Consider the following 22199-nt stretch of genomic DNA (forward strand, 5'->3'; position numbering starts at 1 on the left):
CCCTGGTGAGCCAGGAAAGCATGCCTTCCCAAAGGGAAGGAAGAGAATGAAACAAACCTCTCAACTACTAAAATAAGCTAAACTAAAAAACTAACAGAATAGATCGGGGTGGGTAAACTACGGCCCATGGGCTGCATCCAGCCTGTCAGACGTTTTTATCTGGCCCTTGACTTCCTGCCAGGGAGCAGGGTCTGGGGCTTGCCCCGCTCCAGTGCTCCAGCTTGGGAGCAGGATCAGGGGCTTGCCCTGCTCCGCATGTGCCGTGGCTCTGCACGGCTCCCAGAAGCAGCAGCAAGTCCCGCCTCTGGCTCCTACTCATAGGAGCAGCCAGGGGACTCCACATCCTGCCCATGCCCCAGGCGCCACCCCCGCAGCTCCCATTAGCCGGGAACCGCTGCCAATGGAAGCTGCAGGGGTGGCGCCTGCAGATGAGACAGTGCGCAGAGCTGCTTAGCTGCGCCTCTGGGTAGGAGCCAGAAGGGGGACATGCCGCTGCTTCCGGAAGCTGCTTGAGGTAAGCACCACCTGGAGCCTGCACCCCTGACCTCCTGCCACACCCCAACCCCCTGCCCTACCCCTAATCCCCCTCCCACGCTCCGAATTCCTCGGTCCCAGCCTGGAGCACCCTCCTGCACCCCAAATCCCTCATCCCCAGCCCCTCCACCTCCAGCCCCTTCCCTCCCCTCCCCACACTCCAACCCCGTGCCCTAGTCCTGAGCCCCCTCCTGCACCTTGAACTCCTCATTTCTGGCTCCACCACAAAGCCCACAACCCCAGTCAAAGCCCTCACCCCAGCCCCAAATTTTTTGAGCATTCATGGCCCACCATACAATCTCCATACCCAGATGTGGTCCTTGGGCCACAAAGTTTGCCCACCCCTGGACTAAACTAAACTCAACTAACAACTAGGAAAAAATTTTAGCAGAGGCAAGCTCAAGGCAGATATGCTAAAGCTCAATCTCAGGCTGAGGCAGCTGAGAAGGAACTGAGGGCAGTTCGCCCATGTAGCACTATATAGCCCTGGTGCAGAGCATGAGGACTTGCAGGGCACATGCGTGGGCCAAATGGACACTACTAATGAAAATCTCCAATTGAAGGTGTGGGGAAAACACACACCCAAAGTGGATCGCTCATAGGGACAGTACTTGAAGAAGAAATGTGGGTCTACCCCTGCTCTCTCATGGACTTCCTATGTGAATTTGGGCAAGACACTTACGAGTGTTACGAGTGTTAAAAGTCTGACTTTTCCCACCCCTCTAAAATCCACAAACAAAGGAATATCAGAATCAAAAGTAGTGAGTTGGGTTTGTGGCTGATATAAATAAGTTTGTACAAGGAATTCCTGAATTCTGACACCTTAAATATAACACTGCTCCTCAGAGTCCAAAGAGTTAGCGAACTTTTTTTTGCTACCGTGTAGACACTTTGCCCCCAGTCACTTCAATGGAAGTGCTCGCATGCTTAAAGATAAGCACATTCATAAGTGTTTGCTGAATTGTGCATAAGAGTAATTTTTCAAGTTTAAGTTATTAGACTCTAATTTTAAAGGTTATTAACAATTTAAAATAGTAACATCAGAATGAGTCATACAGAGATCCTGAGCTAATTTTGACTGATGTTTATTTATGGCTAATTGATGATGTTTACATATGAAAGTAATATCATTGAACTGAACCCAACGGGACTACTTGCATGAAATTACAAATGTGTGTTTTTGCAGGGTTGGGTCTAAAAGACAGAGAAGACACAAAATTTGAGGAAAGCCAAAAGTTGACATTATACTGGGTCTTTCACTTCTAATTATTATTATTATGAACCCAAGTAGGATAACACCCCAACCATATTGTCAGGTAGTTAGATTAATGTTTTTGATAAGATTATTATTGGAATGATTACAACAATGCATCAGATTGTATTACGATGCCTTTCCTAGCTAACACAAAGGTTTTTTTAAAAGTGAAAATGTAGATTACGGACAATATGAAATAATTCAGAAAGAATGTAATGGTATGCATCTTGCCATTCTTCAGGATTCATTAACAGATCTGTTTCATACTCAACTACTCTAATAGCTAGATATAGTGAAAAGAATGTGCAAAACAAGCATTTTATGTGCTGCTTTACACATGTGGTAAAGTAAATTTACAAGTGAAGTGTAAACCACTAGAATTCACTGTTCAGGCAACAGAAGAAAAAGAAATAATGACCTATAGTCAAAACATAAAAAATATATGGCATCATGCTATGATTATTTTCTCTCTTTCTGCAGTGCCACTAAAGTAACTCTTCAGCTCTTGGTTGAATGCAACTGCCCTAAATCCTCAAGTAGGACTCACCCATTTTTACCTACTCAAGTTTCTGTTATCCCAGATTTGAGTTTTTATTGTTACTTACTCCATTTAAAAACACTCCTGCTGTGCTGCAAGTGATGTACAAAGGATCAGTGTCATGTGGTTTAACAATCAAATAACAAATTTCCCCATGGACTTGTCTCCAAGGTGGGGCTCGACATCCATTGGAGAATTCATAATCTGCAACAATAGTGTTTTTGTTATTTTTAAAAATATATTGCTATTTCTAATAAAAAGACCTGAATGGATTTTTAATTATAAAATTCATACAAATTTAAGGTCCCAGTCCTGCAACTCTTACTTATGTCAACAATCCAAACTCATTTAGGACTTGATCCTGCAAAGTGGTGAGCATTCCGGCCTGATCCAACAAACCACTTAAACACATGTGCAGCACTTATCAGGATCAAGCCCTTAATTAGTCCAACTGAATTCAATGAGACATGAATAGGGATTATTTATGTAAATCAAGGTTGAAGAATTCAGCTCCACATCTGTAGGTACATGTTGTTCTATATTATTACTTAAAAATAGAAATACACATTTTAAATCAGTAAGAGATAATAAATTTATTTTAATATCTACATTAAAAATAAAATTTATTATATTTAATGTATAAGTGTAAATGTCAAACATGATCAAACAAAAACATAAAAGGTGGAATTTTAACCTGATGTATATTCAAGAGATTCCAGCACAGTATCTTCTCCTTTTCCAGAGAAATGTTTGAGCAGATCCACTTCATTTTTTACAGCAGCTGGAGTTAATCTCACCTCTCTGTAATTAATAGAAAATGGTCTAAAATCTAATAATAAAAAATAAATTTTCAAAAAATAATCAAGACATTGTATAAAGGGATTTTGCCCTTTCCTTTCACTAGTTTCAGAGTAGTAGGAAAAACAACTAAAAATATGCAAATAGCTATTTAGTGGAATTTTAGCTTCACAACTAAAATGAAACTAGTATAATTCTTCGACAAATTCAGTATCTTTTGTGTGCTTTCGTAACTAAATGAACAACTCTATTAAAAAGTTTTAATTGCTAGTGTATTATTTATTTATACAAATTATATTGAGTTGCTTTCAAATACAGCACATATGTCCTTCATGCATATAAATGTATACGCACACACACACACACATATAGACACACACACACATTTATACTCATATTGTTAAACCTCCAGAAAACATCTTTCATTTCAGCAAGTTTTCCTGGTTTTCATAAATCAATAAAGATAATTACTTTCATACCTTTTTGAGTGATTTCTTCATATCACACCAAAAGCACATGTTTTGGGTTAAAATTAATTTAATTTAAAAACAAAACAAAAAAAATTACTGGCTGAAAATGGACAGTTTCATTTGCAATGTACTTACTGTGAAATACGTTTTAAAGAACTGTTAAGTAGTTGCATATCCAGCTGTTGAAGAAGAAGAGATATCTTCATTTTAATTTCTGTATCAGGATCATCATCTTTTTTCATTCTGTCCAGCAAGCGCAGCATAGACATATCTTCTCCTTCAATGGTCCCATATCCTGGGCCAAGAATTTTCACTATAGGATCTCTATTGGCTGTAAATGAGAAACATTATCAATATAAAAATAATGGTACTTTAAAACCGATCTTAAAGGATTTTTAAAATCCTTCACTGCCAAAGCTTTTTAACAATAGTAACTTATAATATAAACACATATTTAATTTTAAAAGATAGATAATAGGTTCCTTAACATGTTTAAAATGTTACTGTTTTATCTTGTAGGAGTAAATGATTTCACATCACTTTATTGTGATTTGAAATACATTAATATATCAGTTTTTAACAATATGAAAACAAAATTCAGGTAAAACAAACAAATAACAAACAGGAGCTGTCTTCTGGTGAATAAACATTTAGATTTATTGAATCAAGAGCTAAATATCAAACTCTCTTTTGGGTCAGTATTTACCTTCAGGGATAATAAATTGGATGATGACCCAAACATCAAGTCAATGGGCTCAATTCACAGAAAAGCCATCATTACAGAAGTTTGATTTAGTATAAAACAATGTCTTAAAAGATTTGTTGGCAACACTCCCAATTATTTCATAAAAGGCCCAGCTATCACTTGCTCAGGATTGCCAGCTGTCCTATACAGTGACCACTGACATAACTGTGTGTTAGCTGGTTTTATAAACTCCTCTTGTTCTCAGTGGCCCAATAAGTGACAGTGTTCTTACACAGATGCATAGCAGTTGCTGGCTCATACTGAAGCATGATCCCGTGTATGCCTTTGCTGTGTGGGCATTTTACAAATCAGGCGCAATCCATCTGTGACTGCATCAGAATTATAGCTAACTTGTTTTCTACCAATTTCACAAACAAATGTTACTCAGATTTTGCACTCCCATAGGTGTCTAATTTAGCACACTTAGGTGCTTTTTATTCAGTTTGTATACAAGGAACTGGATATGACCCAATAACTATACTGTTACATATTTTCTAAAAGTGCTGATCAGAAAGATCTGAAAATGTTCACAGCCATGAACTTCCTAAGCATAACATATTTTTGTTGGTTATTTTAATAAATTAACATTATAAAAGGGAGATTACCTTAAAAGTACAGAAAAAAACTATTATTAGCTTCTGAGGACACATTTAGTATGCCAAGATTTGAATATATGATCTGCTATAATTTTTGAGGTACCAGTCAGTATACATGTATCTTTATATATAATTCAATGTTAACATTATTCCAGAGCTCTATATTACTGACTTCAGCGAAGATAAAAAAAATAAAAATAGAAGTTTCCTCGTTCATCACATCACTGTTTTCAACCAATCCCTCATAAGTCAAAATTTGTACTAAATAAAATGTAACGTATGTGTTTCTTTCTTTCTCTTATTTTTTTAAACATTAAAATTCAAGGAAAAGAGAGAAAAAAAAACAACCTTCAAGGCATGCCTGTGCTTCCTTTAACTTTTTTTCCATAGCTACATGTAGCAAACGAGAGAGTTGGCCAAAACTGCGTACTCTGATAGTTGAGGCACTGAGGAGAAGCAATGGTTGATCATCTTTGTCTCTTTCTTCTGACTGAACGGTTGTTCCACTAGAAGAATAAAATGATACTTCATAAAGAAAGAACTTTTATTAAAGGAAAATTTTAGGTAGAGTCCAACTCTGAGAATGCTGCTCAAAGCTCTTAATAAAAAATAGACCTTGTCTCCTAATTTACATCCCCCTTTCTAGTTACTAATAGACCATGTTGACTTGCAAACTCAAAAGAGTTCACAGAAACAAATGTTTGGCTGCTGTACCTTACTTACCAAACTAAGGTCTATCGATGAAATATATATTAATATATTACAGCTGACAACAGAAATATCCATAAGAATATAAGAATGGCCATACTGGGTCAGACCAATGGTTCATCTAGCCTAATATCCAGTCTTCCAACAGTGGCCAGTGCCAGATGCTTCAGAGGGAATGAACAGAATAGGGTCATTACAACTGTCATCAAGTCCCATCTTCAGGCAGTTGGAGGTTGACAGGCACCCAGAGCATAGTGTTGTGTCCCTCTATCTTCCATGAACGTACATATTTCTTTTTTGAACCCAGTTATACTTTTGGCCTCAGAACATCCTTTGGCAATGAGTTCCACAGGCTGATTGCGTATTGTGTGAATATTTCCTTTTGTTCATTTTAAACCTTCTGCCCATTAATTTCATCAGGTGACCTCTAGTCCTTGGTGTTATGTGAAGGGGTAAGTAACACTTCCCTATTCACTTTTTCCATACCATTCATGATTTCATAGACCACTATCATATTCCCCCTAGTCTCTTTTATACCCTGAAGAGTCCTAGTCTTTTTAAAATCTCATCTCATGGAAGCTGTTCCATGCCCCTCATCATTTTCACTGCCCTTCTCGGCACCTTTTCCAATTCTACTATACCTTTTTTCAGATGGGGTAACCTGAATTGCATGCAGTATTCAAGGTGTGGGCATACCACGGATTTATATAGTGGTATTATGATATTTCTGCTTTATTATCTATCCCTTTCCTAATAGTTCCTAACATTCTGTCTGCCACTGGACATTGAATGGATGTTTTCAAAAAAAATATCCACAGTGACTCCTAGCTCTCTTTCTCAAGTGGTAACAGCTAATTTAGACCCATCATTTTGTATGTATAGTTGAGGTTATTTTTTCCAATGTGCACAACTTTGCACTTAGCAACACTGAATTTCATCTGCCATTTTGTTGTCCACTCACTAAGTTCTGTGAAATTCCTTTGTAACTCTTTCCAGTCAGCTTTGGACTTAACTATCTCGGGTAATTTTGGGTAACATCTGCAAACTTTGCCACCTCATTGTTCACCCCCTTTTCAAGATTGTTTATGAATATGTTGAACAGCACAAGTCTCAATACTGCTCCTTGGGGGATCCCACTATTTACCTCTCTCAATTGTGTAAACTGACCACTTATTCCTACCCTTTGTTTCCTCTCTTTTAACCAGTTACCAATCCATGAGAGGACCTTCCCTCTTATCCCATGACTGCTTACTTTGCTTAATAACCTTTGGTGAGGGACCTTGTCAAAAGCTTTCGGAAAGTCCAAGTACACTATATCCACCAGATCACCTTTGTCCACATGCTTGTGGACCCCCTCAGAGAATTCTCATAGATTGATGAGGCATGATTTTCCTTTATACAAGGAATGTTTATCTATGTGTCTGATAATTCTGTTCTTTACTATAGTTTCAACCAATTTGCCTCATGCTGAAGTTAGGTATAACAGCCTGTAATTGCCAGGATTGCCTCTGAAGCCTTTTTAAAAAATAGGCGTTACATTAGCTAACCTTCAGTTATCTGGTACACAGGCTGATTTAAGCAGTAGGTTACATATTAGCTAGTAGTGCTGCAATTTCATATCCGAGTCCCTTCAGAAATCTTGGGTGAATAAGATCTGGTCATGGTGACTTATTACTGTTTAATTTATCAATTTATCTAAAAAAGTGTAACTGCCCTTCTCTTTTCAAAGCTGTAGCACAGTTCCTTTAACATGGCTTGGCTCAACTATCTTGTAACTGGGTGCACCAATACAGCTATAATTATAGTGCGGACAGGACCTTATGGGTACAACTACGTAGGACTTTTTTGAATTGTTTTTTGCATCTCACCTCAACGTAAGGTGACTGAGGGTATTTCTACACAGCAATTAGACACCCGCGGCTGACCTGTGCGATTCCAACTCAGACTCATGGGGCTTGGGCTTTGGGGCCCTCCCACATCACAGCGTGTTAGAGCCCGGGCTCCAGCCTGAACCCAGAAGTCTACACAGCAATGAAACAGCCCTGCAGCCCAAGCCCCGCAAGCCCAAGTCAGCTGGCCTAGACCAGTTGCAGGTGTCTAGTTGCTATGTAGACATACCCACAGTGGTAAAATACCAGTGCCTGGTCTACACTAGTGCCTCCTTTATTGCTGGCACTGGCAGGTCTGCACCAGCACTAGACATAGGGTGTGAAAATTCCTAGAATAGACAAAGGCAAATATATTTGCCCCACTTCAGTAAGAAACAAGAGAATAGGTTTCAACACACAGCTGTGAAGTTACAATCTAGGTGCTACAAATATTTTCAGAGTCCTTTGGGGGAAAAGTTATAAATCAGAACACAAAATGTCCAACGTAACAAACTAGGAGAAAACAAATACAATGAAAAGAGCAAACATTCCTTATACAAAATGAGCACAATTTTTTTTCTTTGCAGTTTGTCTTTAATATGTTTATAAACCACTGCCATTCAGACCTACCTGATCTCATAACCTAATTCAAATCCTGAATAATCCAATTGTGTTTTCCATTCAAGTGGTTCTCTGAAGACAAATGCTGCTTCTTGAGGATGTCTCGAGCTGAAGCTCTCTGCAAACTTAATTATGTCATTTAGAAGAGATTCATTCAAAGGGGTGATTTCTAGTGTGCCAGTTCCAGAACCGGCCGAGGTCCATTGAGCTGCTCTTGTCAGTGCCACTCCCATGATTTCAGCTAATATCAACGATGTGTGCCTTAGCAAATAAATAGTTTATTCTTTAAATATGATTAAGATCCCAAACTATTAAAAGAATACATTTGTAGACTTAATATTTAGCAATACGCATCTTTGGGTCTGATTCACTTATTTCAGTGGAGTTACACCAGCAATGCGGGGCATAGGCTTGCTAATGTTATATTAAAAAGAATGAGGCTGCTTGGGGAAAATTCAATTTATACTTCTGTTAATTACCCATACTAATAACATTTCAAAAAGTGCAAAGCAAATAGGTTCTGTTCTGTTTGCAATGGGCTTAAGAGATGTTTTTTTGTCATCTTTAGGGTCCTTCGTTTTCGGTTTTTATTTTAATTTTGCCTGGGAATTTATTGGTTGATATTACTACAAAAACAAAAACAGGTGAAAATCAGTGCAAAAAACTATTAATAATTTTGCTCGGTAAATATCAGGGTTTATTTTGGTGGACGGAAGGACAGAGTATTCAGTAGAAAAAAGTATTCAGTAGATTAATGCTTTGATGATTGGAATTCAATGTGGTTTGCTGCAGAACTAAAACAGAACTCAAAACACCACGCCACCTCTGAGTTCAAGAAAACAATATAGGTCTAATCCCCATATAAAACTTTTCATTTGAATAAACAGGTTACTGTTGTAGACTTAGAACTGTTAGCTACCACACTATGTACAGCGCATAAACTCAACTTCATCCTTTTCTCCTGTTTTTTTTTTAAACTTTTGAATACTTTTTGTTCTGAAATGTATTCTGATACAGATTTTCATTTTCTTCCCATTTTAGTGTGTCAAATCTTTAAATCATTATCTGCTAACAGCTTGAAATGTCTACATGGTGGGCGTGATTATCATCATTAAGTTCAGATGTGCACGCACTTCAGAGCTTGCGTGTGGGCCTATTTGTTTATTGTGTGTATCTTCCAGACCAGAGGTGGGCAAACTACAGCCCGCGGGCCACATCCAGCCCACAGGACCATCTTGCCCAGCCCCTGAGCTCCCGGTTGGGGAAGCTAGTCCCCGGCCTCTCCCCCGCTGTCCCCTCTCCCCCGCAGCCTCAGTGCGCCGTGCCGCCAGCGCAGGAGGGGGCTGCACTGTGGGGGCAGGGGAGAGCAGGAAGGGAGACTCACCTGCAGCCTCAGGGGAGCAGGCGGGTGGTGCAGGTGGCTGGAGCACAGCGAACGCAGGCGGAGGACTCAGGAGGAGCACCAGGCGGCCGCGTAGCCAGCTGGACAGAAGCGGCGCTTTGAAGGGGAAACAGATGCTTCTCTCCAGCTGTGCGGCTGCCTCTGCTCCTCCTGCATCCTCTGCCCATGTTTGCAGGGCTGCATTCTGAAAGGGGCTTTAGAGGGGGGGTTGGATAGGAGGTGGGGTCCGGGGGGCCTGTCGGGGGTGGGACAGTCAGGGAGCGGGGGGGTTGGATAGGGGGTGAGGTCCCGGGGGGATGGTTAGGGGCAGGAGGTCCCAGGAGGAGACGGTCAGGGGACAAGAAGTAGGGGGGATTGGATGGGTTGGGGGTTCTGAGGGGGGCAGTCAGGGGGAGGGAAGTGGGAGGGGGCAGTTAGGGTTTGGGGAGGCACAGCCTTCCCTACCCGGCCCTCCATACAGTTTTCGAACCCCGATGTGGCCCTCAGGCCAAAAAGTTTGTCCACCCCGTTCTAGACTAATACATAGCCTTACTTCAACTGGCAACTTTGCGTATAAAACAAACATGTATTATTGTAACACATATCTCACGCAATATATTGTATTTTCCTAATAAAACTATTTTCTGTCTATCTGAATGATACAAAAGTAGGGTGAAAATCGGAAAAAAAAATTATTTTTTGTAAACCCTGGATTTTTTTCAGTAAAAATCAGTTTAAACTGAAAATGCAGGGGCATTTTACAACTTGGGTTGCCACATCTCAGGTATAAAAACCCAGAACATCCAGGATGATCCTGAGCCCATAAAACTGGACAGCTGGCAGTGTGTACTGAAAACCCTCAGAAATTTCCCAGGACAGCCATGCTGGGAAAATGTAGGCAGGAGACAACGCTACTTACAGCTAATGCTAGGAAACTTTATGAGAACTGGAGGATCGCAGAGGACAGGGAAACATGGCCAACTCTTCATTTAATTTAAGTGTAGAAATAAGAGGACAATGTAAGCCTGTGGCTGCTGCGCCACAAGCCCCCTCTGGGGACCAGGGGGATGGGAGCCATATAAGTAAAGAGAGGCCTAAGTGTCCTCACTCTCTGGGGAGATGCAGAGGGAGGCTCCTAGGCTTTGGGGCATGGAGAAGAAGCTTCTTTCCAAGATCTCTCATTCGCTGGGTGAGAGACCCCACCCGCACTGTGGATTCGGGGGTCAGACCCGCCCCGGCCCCCATCATTCACTAGAGGGAGGGTCCCTCACTGTGGGACAGAGGATCAGACCCTCACTTACTAGTGGGAGGCTCCATTAGTGTGGGGCAGGGATCAGACCTCCCTGGGCCTCTCACTCGTTGCGGGAGGCTCCCTCATTGTGGGGCAGGGTCAGACCCAGCCTGGCCGGGCCCCCTCACTCCCGTGGGGGCTGAGCCCCTGCACACCGCTCGCAGCAGCAGCAGCGGCAGCGGCAGGACCCCACACGCGTCCCCTCCACCCGCTTTCCGCCCCGGTACCTTGCCCCGGCTCCGGCTCTCTCGCCTCTCTGGGGCCGCCCGCTCGGCCGGCGGCAGTTGCTATGGGGACGGGCCCGCCGCCGCCGGTTCCTAGGAGAGGCGGGTAAACCCAGCGCGGCCCCTGTCCCGCCCCTCCCTGCCGCTGCCGCCAGGCTTTCTCCCCAGCCCTCCGCACAGCGCCCCGGCCCCGGCGGCGGGAACGCAGCCGTCTCCGCAAGGCAAGGCGCTGCGGCCCCGCGGGGGGGGCGGCAGGGGGGCGGCTAGCTGCCGTGGGTGCTGCGGTGACTGGGGGGGCTGGGGCGATGGAAAGGCTGAGAGGGCGGCTATGGGGCGTGAGGAGAGTGCTTGGTGTGAGGGCCAGGGAACGGGGAGGTTGGGCTTTGTGGGTGCCGAGGAGCCTGACGAGGGTGCTGGCTGCGGATAGTGGGAAGTTTGCGGGGGGGGGGGGGGCAGTCGAAGTGGGTGAAGTTGATATGGTGTAATTGAGGCGTTTAGTGTGTGTGTGTGTGTGTGTGGGGGGGGTGATGAATGAATGACCCAGTGCCCTCTGTCCGTGCTTTCTACGGTTTGAGTTAGAGGAAAAGGTATTTGGCCACCTTCACCCTTTATTTAATCCCACACCAAAAACTAAGCAGTTCGTTGATTTGAAGTACTGCCCCCTGCAGACGGAACGAGGAGCCCCACCTTTATTTCCTAAAAAAGAAAAGGAGGACTTGTGGCACCTTAGAGACTAACAAATTTATTAGAGCATAAGCTTTCGTGAGCTACAGCTCACTTCATCGGATGCCACAAGTCCTCCTTTTCCTTTTGCGAATACAGACTAACACGGCTGCTACTCTGAAACCTGACATTTATATCCTGGAGGACTTTAGCCTGTGGTAATTCACTAGTTTGAGGTTGCTATAAGAAAATATCTTTAACAGGGTGACAAGATGTCCCAGTTTTATAGGGACAGTCCTGATTTTTGGGTCTTTTTCTGATATAGGCTCCTATTACCCCACAGCCCCTGTCCTGATTTTTCACTTTTGCTGTCTGGTCACACTAATCTTTAATCAAGTTGACTTATTAAAACTGAAATAACTATCAATTAGACTTTTATTTTATATTTAAATGTTTTTCTTTTTTTAAAAAGCTATCGTGAAATTAGTGCTTGTGAGAAGAGGTGGAGATTGACAAATCTTGGTGATTAAAGTCCTTCATTTAGATTCAGAATAGTTGCATTAAACTATTAACAAATAAACAACACAATCAAATAATCTAATAGATATAAAAACAACGAGGAGTCCAGTGGCACCTTAAAGTCTAAAAGATTTATTTGGGCACTGTTAGTCTTTAAGGTGCCACTGGACTCCTCGTTGTTTTTGTGGCTACAGACTAACACGGCTACCCCTCTGATACCCAATAGATATATTTCAGAGTAGCAGCCGTGTTAGTCTGTATTCGCAAAAAGAAAAGGAGTACTTGTGGCACCTTAGAGACTAACAAATTTATTAGAGTATAAGCTTTCGTGAGCTACAGCTCACTTCATCGGATGCATTTTTCCACCAAATGCATCCGATGAAGTGAGCTGTAGCTCACGAAAGCTTATGCTCTAATAAATTTGTTAGTCTCTAAGGTGCCACAAGTACTCCTTTTCTTTTTGCCAATAGATATAGTAACTCTTTCAGTCACTCATTTGGTTTCTAAAGAATACTGGGAAATAGCAGGTTATCACCTTCAACAAAGATGAAGTATTAATTTCTCCATATTAAAATACATTCCAAAACGTTTATGTTCTAATATACTTTTCAATATCTAACCATTGGCCACTCAGAAGATCTTAGGGACATCTTTATATTCTGCTAGTTTTTTTGAGCTATGATGTGGATTACATACATTATGATGATAAATAGTTTAAAAGAAAATCCACGTTTGCATTAAAACTGTTACATTTTAAGAGTGAAGAGCAGTTTAGCAGAGTTTCTGTTTGGACCACAAAAGTCTTGTTCATTACTGCCTTCATTCTCAGCCAGATTGTGCCTTGAGTTTTAAGCCATATTTGTCAATAACAGCAGGGGGAATTTCTGCTTAAAAACTGATGGTATAATGTGGTCCTCTAGTCATCACAGCCAGCTTCACAAAGATACTTAGGCACCTAAATATCAGTTCGGGCTCCCCTGTGATCTACAAAACCCCCACTCAGCTTCCATCTAACCCTATAGACCTAAATTCACTCAGTGCCTATATATTCAGGGTGAAAGTTGCCTATGTGCCTAAGATTCTGCCTCTGAGCATCTCACTGCTGCCTCATTCTAGGGCACTGGTTCTCAACCCGTGGCCCACTTGCAGCCCAATCAGCACACAGCTGCAGCCCATGTGACATCCTCAGGACATACAGGTATTATTGGATGCTGCCCACATAACATATTGTGGGCCACATATGCAGCCCACAATGGTATATAGTTGAAAACCACTGCTCTAAGGTATGTCTACACTGCAGTTAAAAACCTGCTGCTGGCTGACTTGGACTCATAGGGCTTGGACTAAGGAGCTGTTTAATTGCACTGGAAATGTTTGGGCTCAGGCTGGAGCCCAGGCTGTAGGATCCTGCGAGGTGGGAGAGTCCCAAAGTTCAGGCTGCAGGCCAAGCCATAGGCGCCAACTTCTCCTGGCGCCGGTGGTACTCATACCCCCACGCCCCGACTCCACCCGTCCCACCCCCATTCCAATCCCTTCCCCAAAGTCCCCACCCCAACTCTGCCCCATCCCTGCCCCTATTGGACCCCTTCCCCAAATTCCCACCCCAGCCCCGCCTCTTACCCTGAGCATGCCACGTTCCCACTCCTGCCCCTCCTTCCCAGAGCTTGTTACACTGCAAAACAGCTGTTTCGTGGTGGCAAGCCTGGGAGGAGAAGCAGGGATGTGTTGCGCTCAGGGGAGGAGGCAGAGGTGAGCTGAGGCAGGGCGGGGCGCTTGGCTGCCAGTGGGTGCAGAGCACCCACCAATTTTTTCCCGTGGGTGCTCCAGCATTGCAAAACAGTCCCATAGCCCGAGACCTGCATGAGCCAGCCATGAGTGTCTGATTGCAGCATAGACATACCCAAGGTGTCTGGATGCCTATCTCCCACCGAAGCCTCAGAGCAACCCATGAACTGTGGAAAGATAGGCATTCTGTCTGGAGTGGCTCACGACTGTGAGTGCTTACCTCAAAAACACGGATCAGACATCCCAAACTGGTCAGAAAACAAGGCAGACACCCCAAACTGATGCTTTGTTCTACAATTAGATTTCACCAAGCCAGTAACAAATGTGAACTCTTGGATCACTATATCAGTCTTACCATGGAGTCACAGACAGTCCCCTTGGGCTCTCTAGTCTATCTTGCCACCCAGACAAACTGGACTTAAAGATAAAAGGTCACGTGCACCAAAAATCACATTACATTTAGGTTACATTTACATTCCAGTCCCAAAAGACCAGTCACTTACCCCAAATCAACTGGTATCCTAGATCTTACACCAAAGACAACGCTGCAGCCAGTTCTATAATAAACTAACTAAAGGTTTATTAGCTAAGAAAAGGAAATGCGAGTTATTGAGAGGTTAAAGCAGGAAAAATATATGCACAGTTATATCACCATTTGGAATTCCAAATGGTGGCAATGATGTAGTAAACTGCCAGTTTCCCAAAAGTCTTTTCAGGGTACCTGGATTGTCTCTGGGGATCTCTGCTTTGCATCTGGTACACTTTCCTGTAAGTGTTCAAACAGTCTAGAGATGCAGGATCTTTCCTTAAATTCATAGTTATAGCCATAGGCGCCAACTCTGTGGCTGCTGCGGGGCTGGAGCACCCACAGGGGAAAAAATAGCTGGTGCTCCACACCCACCGGCAGCCAAGTTCCCCCCGTCCCTGCCCCCACCCCTTCTCCTCCCCCAAAGGCAGTATCCCCATTCCTTCCTCTCCCAGCACTTCCCGCCCACCGCTTAACAGTGTTTGGCGGCAATTAGGACTCTCTGGGAGGGAGTGGTAGGAGTGGGGATGTGGCGCGCTTGGGGGAGGAGGCGGTAAAGAGGCGGGGACTTGGGGAAAGGGGGTGGAGCAAGGGTGGTGCAGGGGCAGGGAGGGTGTTGAGCACCCATGGGGCAGAGGGAAAGTCGGCACCTATGCTTATAGCTTCTTCTCACACAAAGCAAGATGACAGTGTTACTACCCACGTGGGCTTTTACTTTGATGATGAAGAGTGAATAATGCATTTTGAGTCTTTGACTGCCAATCATCGCACACAATGACCACTTTTTTGAAATTAGCACTTTTCTGTTAAAATCCTTCATTCGCATTCCAAAAGGCTTCTTTCTCATTTGATGCATTATTTAGTTACATATACACAATATAAATGTTTGCTACTACATTATAACGGGATACAGATAAGTGGAAACAATGCAAGTAACATCCCAACTTTTTATGAAGTTTAAACACCAAATACATTCTTACACCTTTAATAATCACTTTGATCTATACTAATACACAAGTGAATTGGTCTGGGGCTCTGTCAGGAGCTGGCACCTGGTCTGCTAGTGTCACACCCTCTGCCTATCTCGCATGTGGGGCCTGATCCAGTAAGTGTACTCAGAGACTGCATACTAGACCAGGTCCCATTCAAATGGTGGATGGAAGTGGTGCTGCCTACCTTATAAATTTTAGCCCAGTGGTTCAAGCATTCACCTGGGATGTAGGAGACCGAGGTTCTATTGCCCCCTCTGCCAGAAGAGGAGAAAGGATTTGAAGAGGGGTCTTCTGCACTTCTCAGGAGAGTGCTCTAACCAGTAAGCTATGTGATATTCTAATGAGAAGCTCCTGCAGTCTCTCCTGTTGAAGCTGTTCCACTGAGTAGAAATTAGAATCCCTACAACAGAGACTGAGAATGACTCTATAGCCTGGTGGCTAGGGCACTCACACGGAAGGTGGGAGACCCATGGGCTCCAATGACTCTTTGAAAGTGGAATAGCATCTGTAGGAGAGGTGGAAGGAGTCCCCCTCCTCCCCACATTGGTATATCCCATAGCTCAGTGGTTGGAGCACTTTCCTGAGAGATGTGGAGTCCCCTGTTCAAGTACTTATTCCCCATCAGGCAGAAGGGAAATTTAATGTGTCTTTCTCACATCCCAAGTGAGTGCTCCAACCACTGAGCTAAATGTTATAAGGTGGATGGCACCACCAACTCCTCTTCCTTCTGCTGTTTTGTGTGGAGTGAGTCAAGTGCCTAACTCATTCACATAAGAAACAACTTAGTTGCCCAACTCCACAAAGGGGTTCCCAGCTGTGGATTATAGACGCTTCCCTACAGTCCAGATTTAGGTACCTATCTCTATGAGAGGGATAGGGCTTAGGTACACCACTCTCTGTATCTCATATTGGCTAACTTATGAGGGAGCCACCTAGAATGCAGGCTTTTATGGATTGCATACTTAGGTGTAAAAAGAAAAGGAGTACTTGTGGCACCTTAGAGACTAACAAATTTATTTGAGCATAAGCTTTCGTGAGCTACAGCTCACTTCATCGGATGCATTTGGTGGAATTTTCCATTTTCCACCAAATGCATCCGATGAAGTGAGCTGTAGCTCACGAAAGCTTATGCTCAAATAAATTTGTTAGTCTCTAAGATGCCACAAGTACTCCTTTTCTTTTTGCGAATACAGACTAACACAGCTGCTACTCTGATACTTAGGTGTGTAACTCTCCCTATGCATTGTATAGGGAATATAGGCACTTAACTTAGGCTTTGTGGTTTGTATGGTTGTTCCAGTAATTTTCTAGAGGCCTAAATACCCTCTGGGGGTCCAGGCATACATACTTGAAACAGTTTGAAAAGTGGTTGTGTAAAAATGACCTCTGCTACTCTGTGTGTGTTCAGTCATATCCGCTTACTTCAGTGACAGAAGAGCTTTTACTCCTCCTAATACTACAGAATCAACACAGGTGTGTGAGAGAGATCTGGATTCTCTTCTTTTGTAGCCAATTCATTGTTAATAGAATAACTAAAACAAAATGCAATAAACAGGCGAAATTTTACTGGTTGTTACATGATTGCAACCTCGTTAAAGACAGTGGGGGTGGCACAGGTGGAACCATTGATAGAATTTGCAAACAATGCAAAGGTTTGAGAAGGAGTCAATAAAAGCAGAATTTTATCTGTAGAATCTATATTATTGTTGGTGATGCATAAGACAGAAAAAGACAATTATCAGTATCTCTTATCAGTATTAAGGGCATGGAGGTGCTTGTAGGAATGCTATACGTATGTATTGTTGTCCCTTTTAGTCCAAATAGCCGGTATTCAGGGTGCTGGTGCGTTGGTTCCATTAGGAGTAGAAATTGATAAGGGCTAGGTATTTCTTTGGTGCAAGTCTGTTTATTTATACTCAAAGTTGTGTTTCCCTGTACAAAGTAGAAACAAACAAGAGGCAGTTTTCTCGTTCAGAAATCAAAGTCTTCCTTTTCAGAACGTACTGTGATCAAAGGAATTTTTCTGTCTTGGCTTCTCCCTCTGTCTACTTCTTTTCTCCTAGCTTTCTGATCCCTTTCACACACCCAAAGTCACGCACAGTAGTAACCATATTTATATATTGTGTTGTTGTAGCTATATCAGTCCCAGGATATTATAGAGACCCGGTGCATGAGGTAATATCTTTTATTGGACCAACTTCTGTTGTTGACAGAAACAAACTTTTGAGCTACACAGAGCTTTCTGTTAGGTCTGACAGTTTGGGTTTTAAGTTAACAGTTTGGGTTTGCTGGTTGAAAATCTGTTTGTTAACTAGTAAAGCTGTGTTTGGAGATTCTTAACTCAGAACCAGAGTGTGTGTATTTATTTTGAGGTATCCAGGGAATAGAACTCAGTGAACGGAACTCAGTGAACCTGTAATGTATTTTTAAAAAGTAGTTTAGACAGAGGATGGGCCTGTTAATAAGCAGTAAATGTATTGTAGTTGTCTAGACCTTTTTACTTAGTATTAGGTACAACTATGTACTAGTAGCTGGATTTTTAACAAATACAGGTATAATGCCTACCCACAGTTAATCAAAAATGAATTAATCGTTTATTGGAGCAAAGAATGGGAAGCAAAGAATTAATAATGACTTGGCTTATGGAGTGATAGGGACTTGGCTTATGAAGTAGGAGAATCTTTTTGGAACCTATTTTTTAAATCTCAGGAACTGTAGTGTAAACAGCTGTATGTTTTCACTTTTTTTCTTCCACATGTATTAGGATAGACTACAGATATTAGTTTTACAGGTGAAACATGAATGTGTAAGGTTGTTGAGGAAGGTTTTGACATACATTAAAAAAAGGAAGTTTAAGAAAGACAATGTATTTGCTATTGCATATGTTAAGTATTAAATGAAAATTTAGCCCATGAACTTAATCAAGGGACAGACAGATGATCCTCTAATAATGCTGACAGCTTTCATTTCTTTACTTTCACTGTATGTTATCTTGTTTTTAATATAAATCTTTTTCTAAATATGAAAAAAGAAAAGGAGTACTTGTGGCACCTTAGAGATTAACAGATTTATTAGAGCATAAGCTTTCGTGAGCTACAGCTAAGTGAGCTGTAGCTCACGAAAGCTTATGCTCTAATAAATTTGTTAGTCTCTAAGGTGCCACAAGTACGCCTTTTCTTTTTGCGAATACAGACTAACAAGGCTGCTACTCTGAAACCTTTCTAAATATGGTATCTCATAGATAGTCAACGACAAAAAGAAATAAACTTCACACTATAACTTGAATTTACAGTGTAGACACAGTAGGTGAAAAATTGTTTAGTTAATCAGTGATAATTGAAAGAGCCGTCTGCAAAAGGTCTAGAAAAGTAATTGTTCGATAGATACCTATTTTTATTTTGCCTATTCATATATTATATAGGCCACTACTTATATTCATAATATATGTTTGCACTTTATAGTATCTTTTATCTCAGGCTTTCATAAATAGCACATCTAGATTACCAGTACAATGCCACCTCAACTAAGTTGTCACCAAAAGTGGTTACCATTTTGGGGTAGCTTACATGAAACTAATAATTTGGTGGCCTCTGTTGATACGTGTCATCACAAAAACCAGCGCTACATTTGAGCACTGACAATTTGTTGGCATTCTTAGAACAAAAATTGTCTTGTTGACTTTGGTGGAGCGGTGGGAGAAATCCTGTGCTGGTAATGCATTTGCTTTGCCTCTTCTGTACATAAATAGAAGATGTAAGGTCTTAACCTAACGTCTTGCACAAGTGCTAAATTCTCATAATCCATTTTTTGACAATTGGGGGGGGGTTTCTTTTTTGCAGAAGAGAGAGGATGTGAAGACTTAGCTGAGTTTTGTATTATCATGGATGAGACCGAGAAAAGTGAGACAATATGTTTCAACTAACTTTTTCAGCTGATCACATTTTTGTATTTCTTGATCTAATTGTAGTTGCCCAATTCTAAAAATATTTCTTTAGGAAACAGTAAAGAAAATATCCAAAACCAATATTTTATAAAGCAAGCCATTAAGCATTCCTTGCCAAGTGTGTCTCTGAATCCTGTACCATCTTTGATCTTCTTACTTACCTCTTTTCAGAGTAGCAGCCGTGTTAGTCTGTATTCGCAAAAAGAAAAGGAGTACTTGTGGCACCTTAGAGACTAACAAATTTATTAGAGCATAAGCTTTCGTGAGCTACAGCTCACTTCATCGGATGCATCCGATGAAGTGAGCTGTAGCTCACGAAAGCTTATGCTCTAATAAATTTGTTAGTCTCTAAGGTGCCACAAGTACTCCTTTTCTTTTTACTTACCTCTTGTTCACTTGATGATCACATGGTACAAAAAATGCTTGATAATCTGGAGAGGAAGTGAGGTTTATTGAAGATTGGGCACAAGGCAACATACCAACTCAGCTGCGGACAAAAAAATTAAAGTCTTGGAAAGAACTCAGTGTGATGGAAGAAAAGGTATGTGATTTAGAGAATGGGCTGTCTGGCCCAGAGATGCTTACTTCAGAATCTTCAAGGAGAATAAAGGCTTTAAAGCAAGACTTCATATTTTGGACTATAAACTCAAGATTAACAATATCTGGGTAGTTGCTCTTCCTTGTAATGACAGCAAAGAACATATTGCAGTTCTCTTTTAAAAATGGTTTCCAGATGGGAATCACGGTCTACTATCCAAGACTGAATGTGATTTAGTGAGAGTTTTTAATCAATAAAGAAAGGGACAAAAATATTTCAGAATCAGAATTGTGGAATTGGATTGTGCTTCTGTCTCTCTATTTTTAGGTGATTATTCACTCCTTTCATATGCAAACTATTGGACAATTCTTCCGAAGAATCCAAGTGTTTGGAAGAATAAAGTCATGTCATGCAATAACCATACAATTAATACATATTAATGTTTGTAGTACCAAATTAATCTGATTTTTAAAAGCCATATTAGATTCTTTAATGTTTTTCCCTTGTGGCAGAGTTAAGGTTGCTTGGTGTCTTAATTTCATTTATTTTCAGTTTAACCTTAATGCTGTATTTCCTGGGTTTATAATGCTTTGTTTGGGAATAATTACAAAATCCATGTAATATTTTTATCATTAAATTACTAATACATACTCTCAACTTTAATTAATCTTAATGTAAAATTAAAAATTGTGTATACAAATATTAAAAAATTTAAAGAATGATACAACACAATATTTCTAATGACTTGATTATATGTAGTATTAACATTTTACAAAAATGATTTAAGGTTAACTTTTAAGGACAGATTCACTGAAGCATTGCAATATAGCCACAGTGCACCAGTATGTTAAACTGGGTGTTCAACTGCTTTGCATCTCTAGAGAAAGGCAAAGCAACTGAAACATACTGGTAAATCTGGTTGTGACAAAAGAACCCCTTAATGCTAGCTGGCTAGGGGGTAACAGGAGTGTCCTACTTCTGGTATGTACATTCTGGTTTTCTGTATCTCTGAACCAGGGGTTGTAGACTGGCTGGTTGGGGAGAGTTACTGAGCTCCCTCAAGGAGCTAAAATCAGTGGGTAGTAATTATTGCAGACCCTGGGACAGATAACTCCAGAAAAATAGCACCCCCTAGAGTGCATTACATATACTGGTTCCAACCAGGATCAAGAGACCCGGGAAACAAAGAAAGAGCTTGTACTGTACCGTAAAGAGCCTCCTGACCTGAGTGATGGGGCCCCTCATCTTGATCCAACAAACTGACCTGAACTGTGAGGGAAACCATGCAAAGAGTTAAAATGACTGGAAGCCACTAGTTTCAGAGTACCAGCCGTGTTAGTCTGTATTCACAAAAAGAAAAGGAGTACTTGTGGCACCTTAGAGACTAACAAATTTATTTGAGCATAAGCTTTCGTGAACTACAGCTCAGGATCTCCATGTGAAAGATGGAAGACATGTTAAGCTTAAGCAAACATATAGACTTTGTGTTTTATTATATGTTTTCTCTGTACAGCTTTTGTCCTAAATAAACATACTTTGCTTTGTAAAGGTTGTCTGGTCTCCAGTAACCACTTTCTGAGCCCTTGGGAGAAAGTAAAACTTCAGGTGCTGAGCTAAGGTCAGGTCTGCTGCGATAATCACAGTGAATTTGATGGGGATTGAAGCCTAAATCCCTGATCTGGAGGAACAGAGTTTCAGGATTCTGCTTTTAGAGAGGGGAAAGCTGGAGGCCTGAGACCTAAGGGGGCATTCCTTGAGCAAACCATGGGCGGGGATTGTGTGTGTCAGAGATATAGTTACCCTAACAGTGACAATATTTATACTTCTGACCAATTCTTTCCTGTATCATGCTTCTCTATTGTTTACATTTTTCAACTTGTTCTAAGGATGTATGTATTTTGAGATGTATTCATTTTGTTTTTGTGGAAACCTAAGAATATTGTTTTTAAATGTCTCCTTTGTTCTCAGATTTATAAACCATTCTGACATCATAGTGTATAGCAGTTTTGCTTTTATAATAGGTACTTAAACAGTTTATAAAGTTTGTTCATTGGTTATATTAGTTTTGTCAGTGAATTGTAACTGAAGAGTTTGCATAGGTTGTATTACACCATCACAAGTATGCAGGAATCTTTTAGGACGTTCCTGCGAACGTAAAATGTGGTTGCTAATTTTTATTATAAAATAAATTGTACTTCAAGGAT

At 41.5% G+C, this 22199-nt stretch overlaps 1 protein-coding gene across 1 annotated transcript in view; it reads right to left on the reverse strand.

The window, feature by feature from the left end:
• The window catches only part of ODAD2 (outer dynein arm docking complex subunit 2), a 184098-nt gene extending 172945 nt beyond the window's left edge, over window positions 1–11153 (reverse strand). Inside the window, exons 1-6 of the mRNA XM_038391298.2 lie at window positions 11033–11153; window positions 8143–8394; window positions 5285–5442; window positions 3731–3926; window positions 3022–3128; window positions 2395–2531 (exon numbers count right to left, since the gene is read on the reverse strand). Of these exons, the coding sequence (XP_038247226.1) occupies window positions 2395–2531; window positions 3022–3128; window positions 3731–3926; window positions 5285–5442; window positions 8143–8366 (822 nt within the window). The 5' untranslated portion in view covers window positions 8367–8394; window positions 11033–11153. The remainder of the gene's footprint in view (window positions 1–2394; window positions 2532–3021; window positions 3129–3730; window positions 3927–5284; window positions 5443–8142; window positions 8395–11032) is intronic.
• Window positions 11154–22199: the final 11046 nt, after the last annotated feature.

This window comes from Dermochelys coriacea, chromosome 2 (assembly GCF_009764565.3).
Source record: "Dermochelys coriacea isolate rDerCor1 chromosome 2, rDerCor1.pri.v4, whole genome shotgun sequence".
NCBI lineage: Eukaryota > Metazoa > Chordata > Testudines > Dermochelyidae > Dermochelys > Dermochelys coriacea.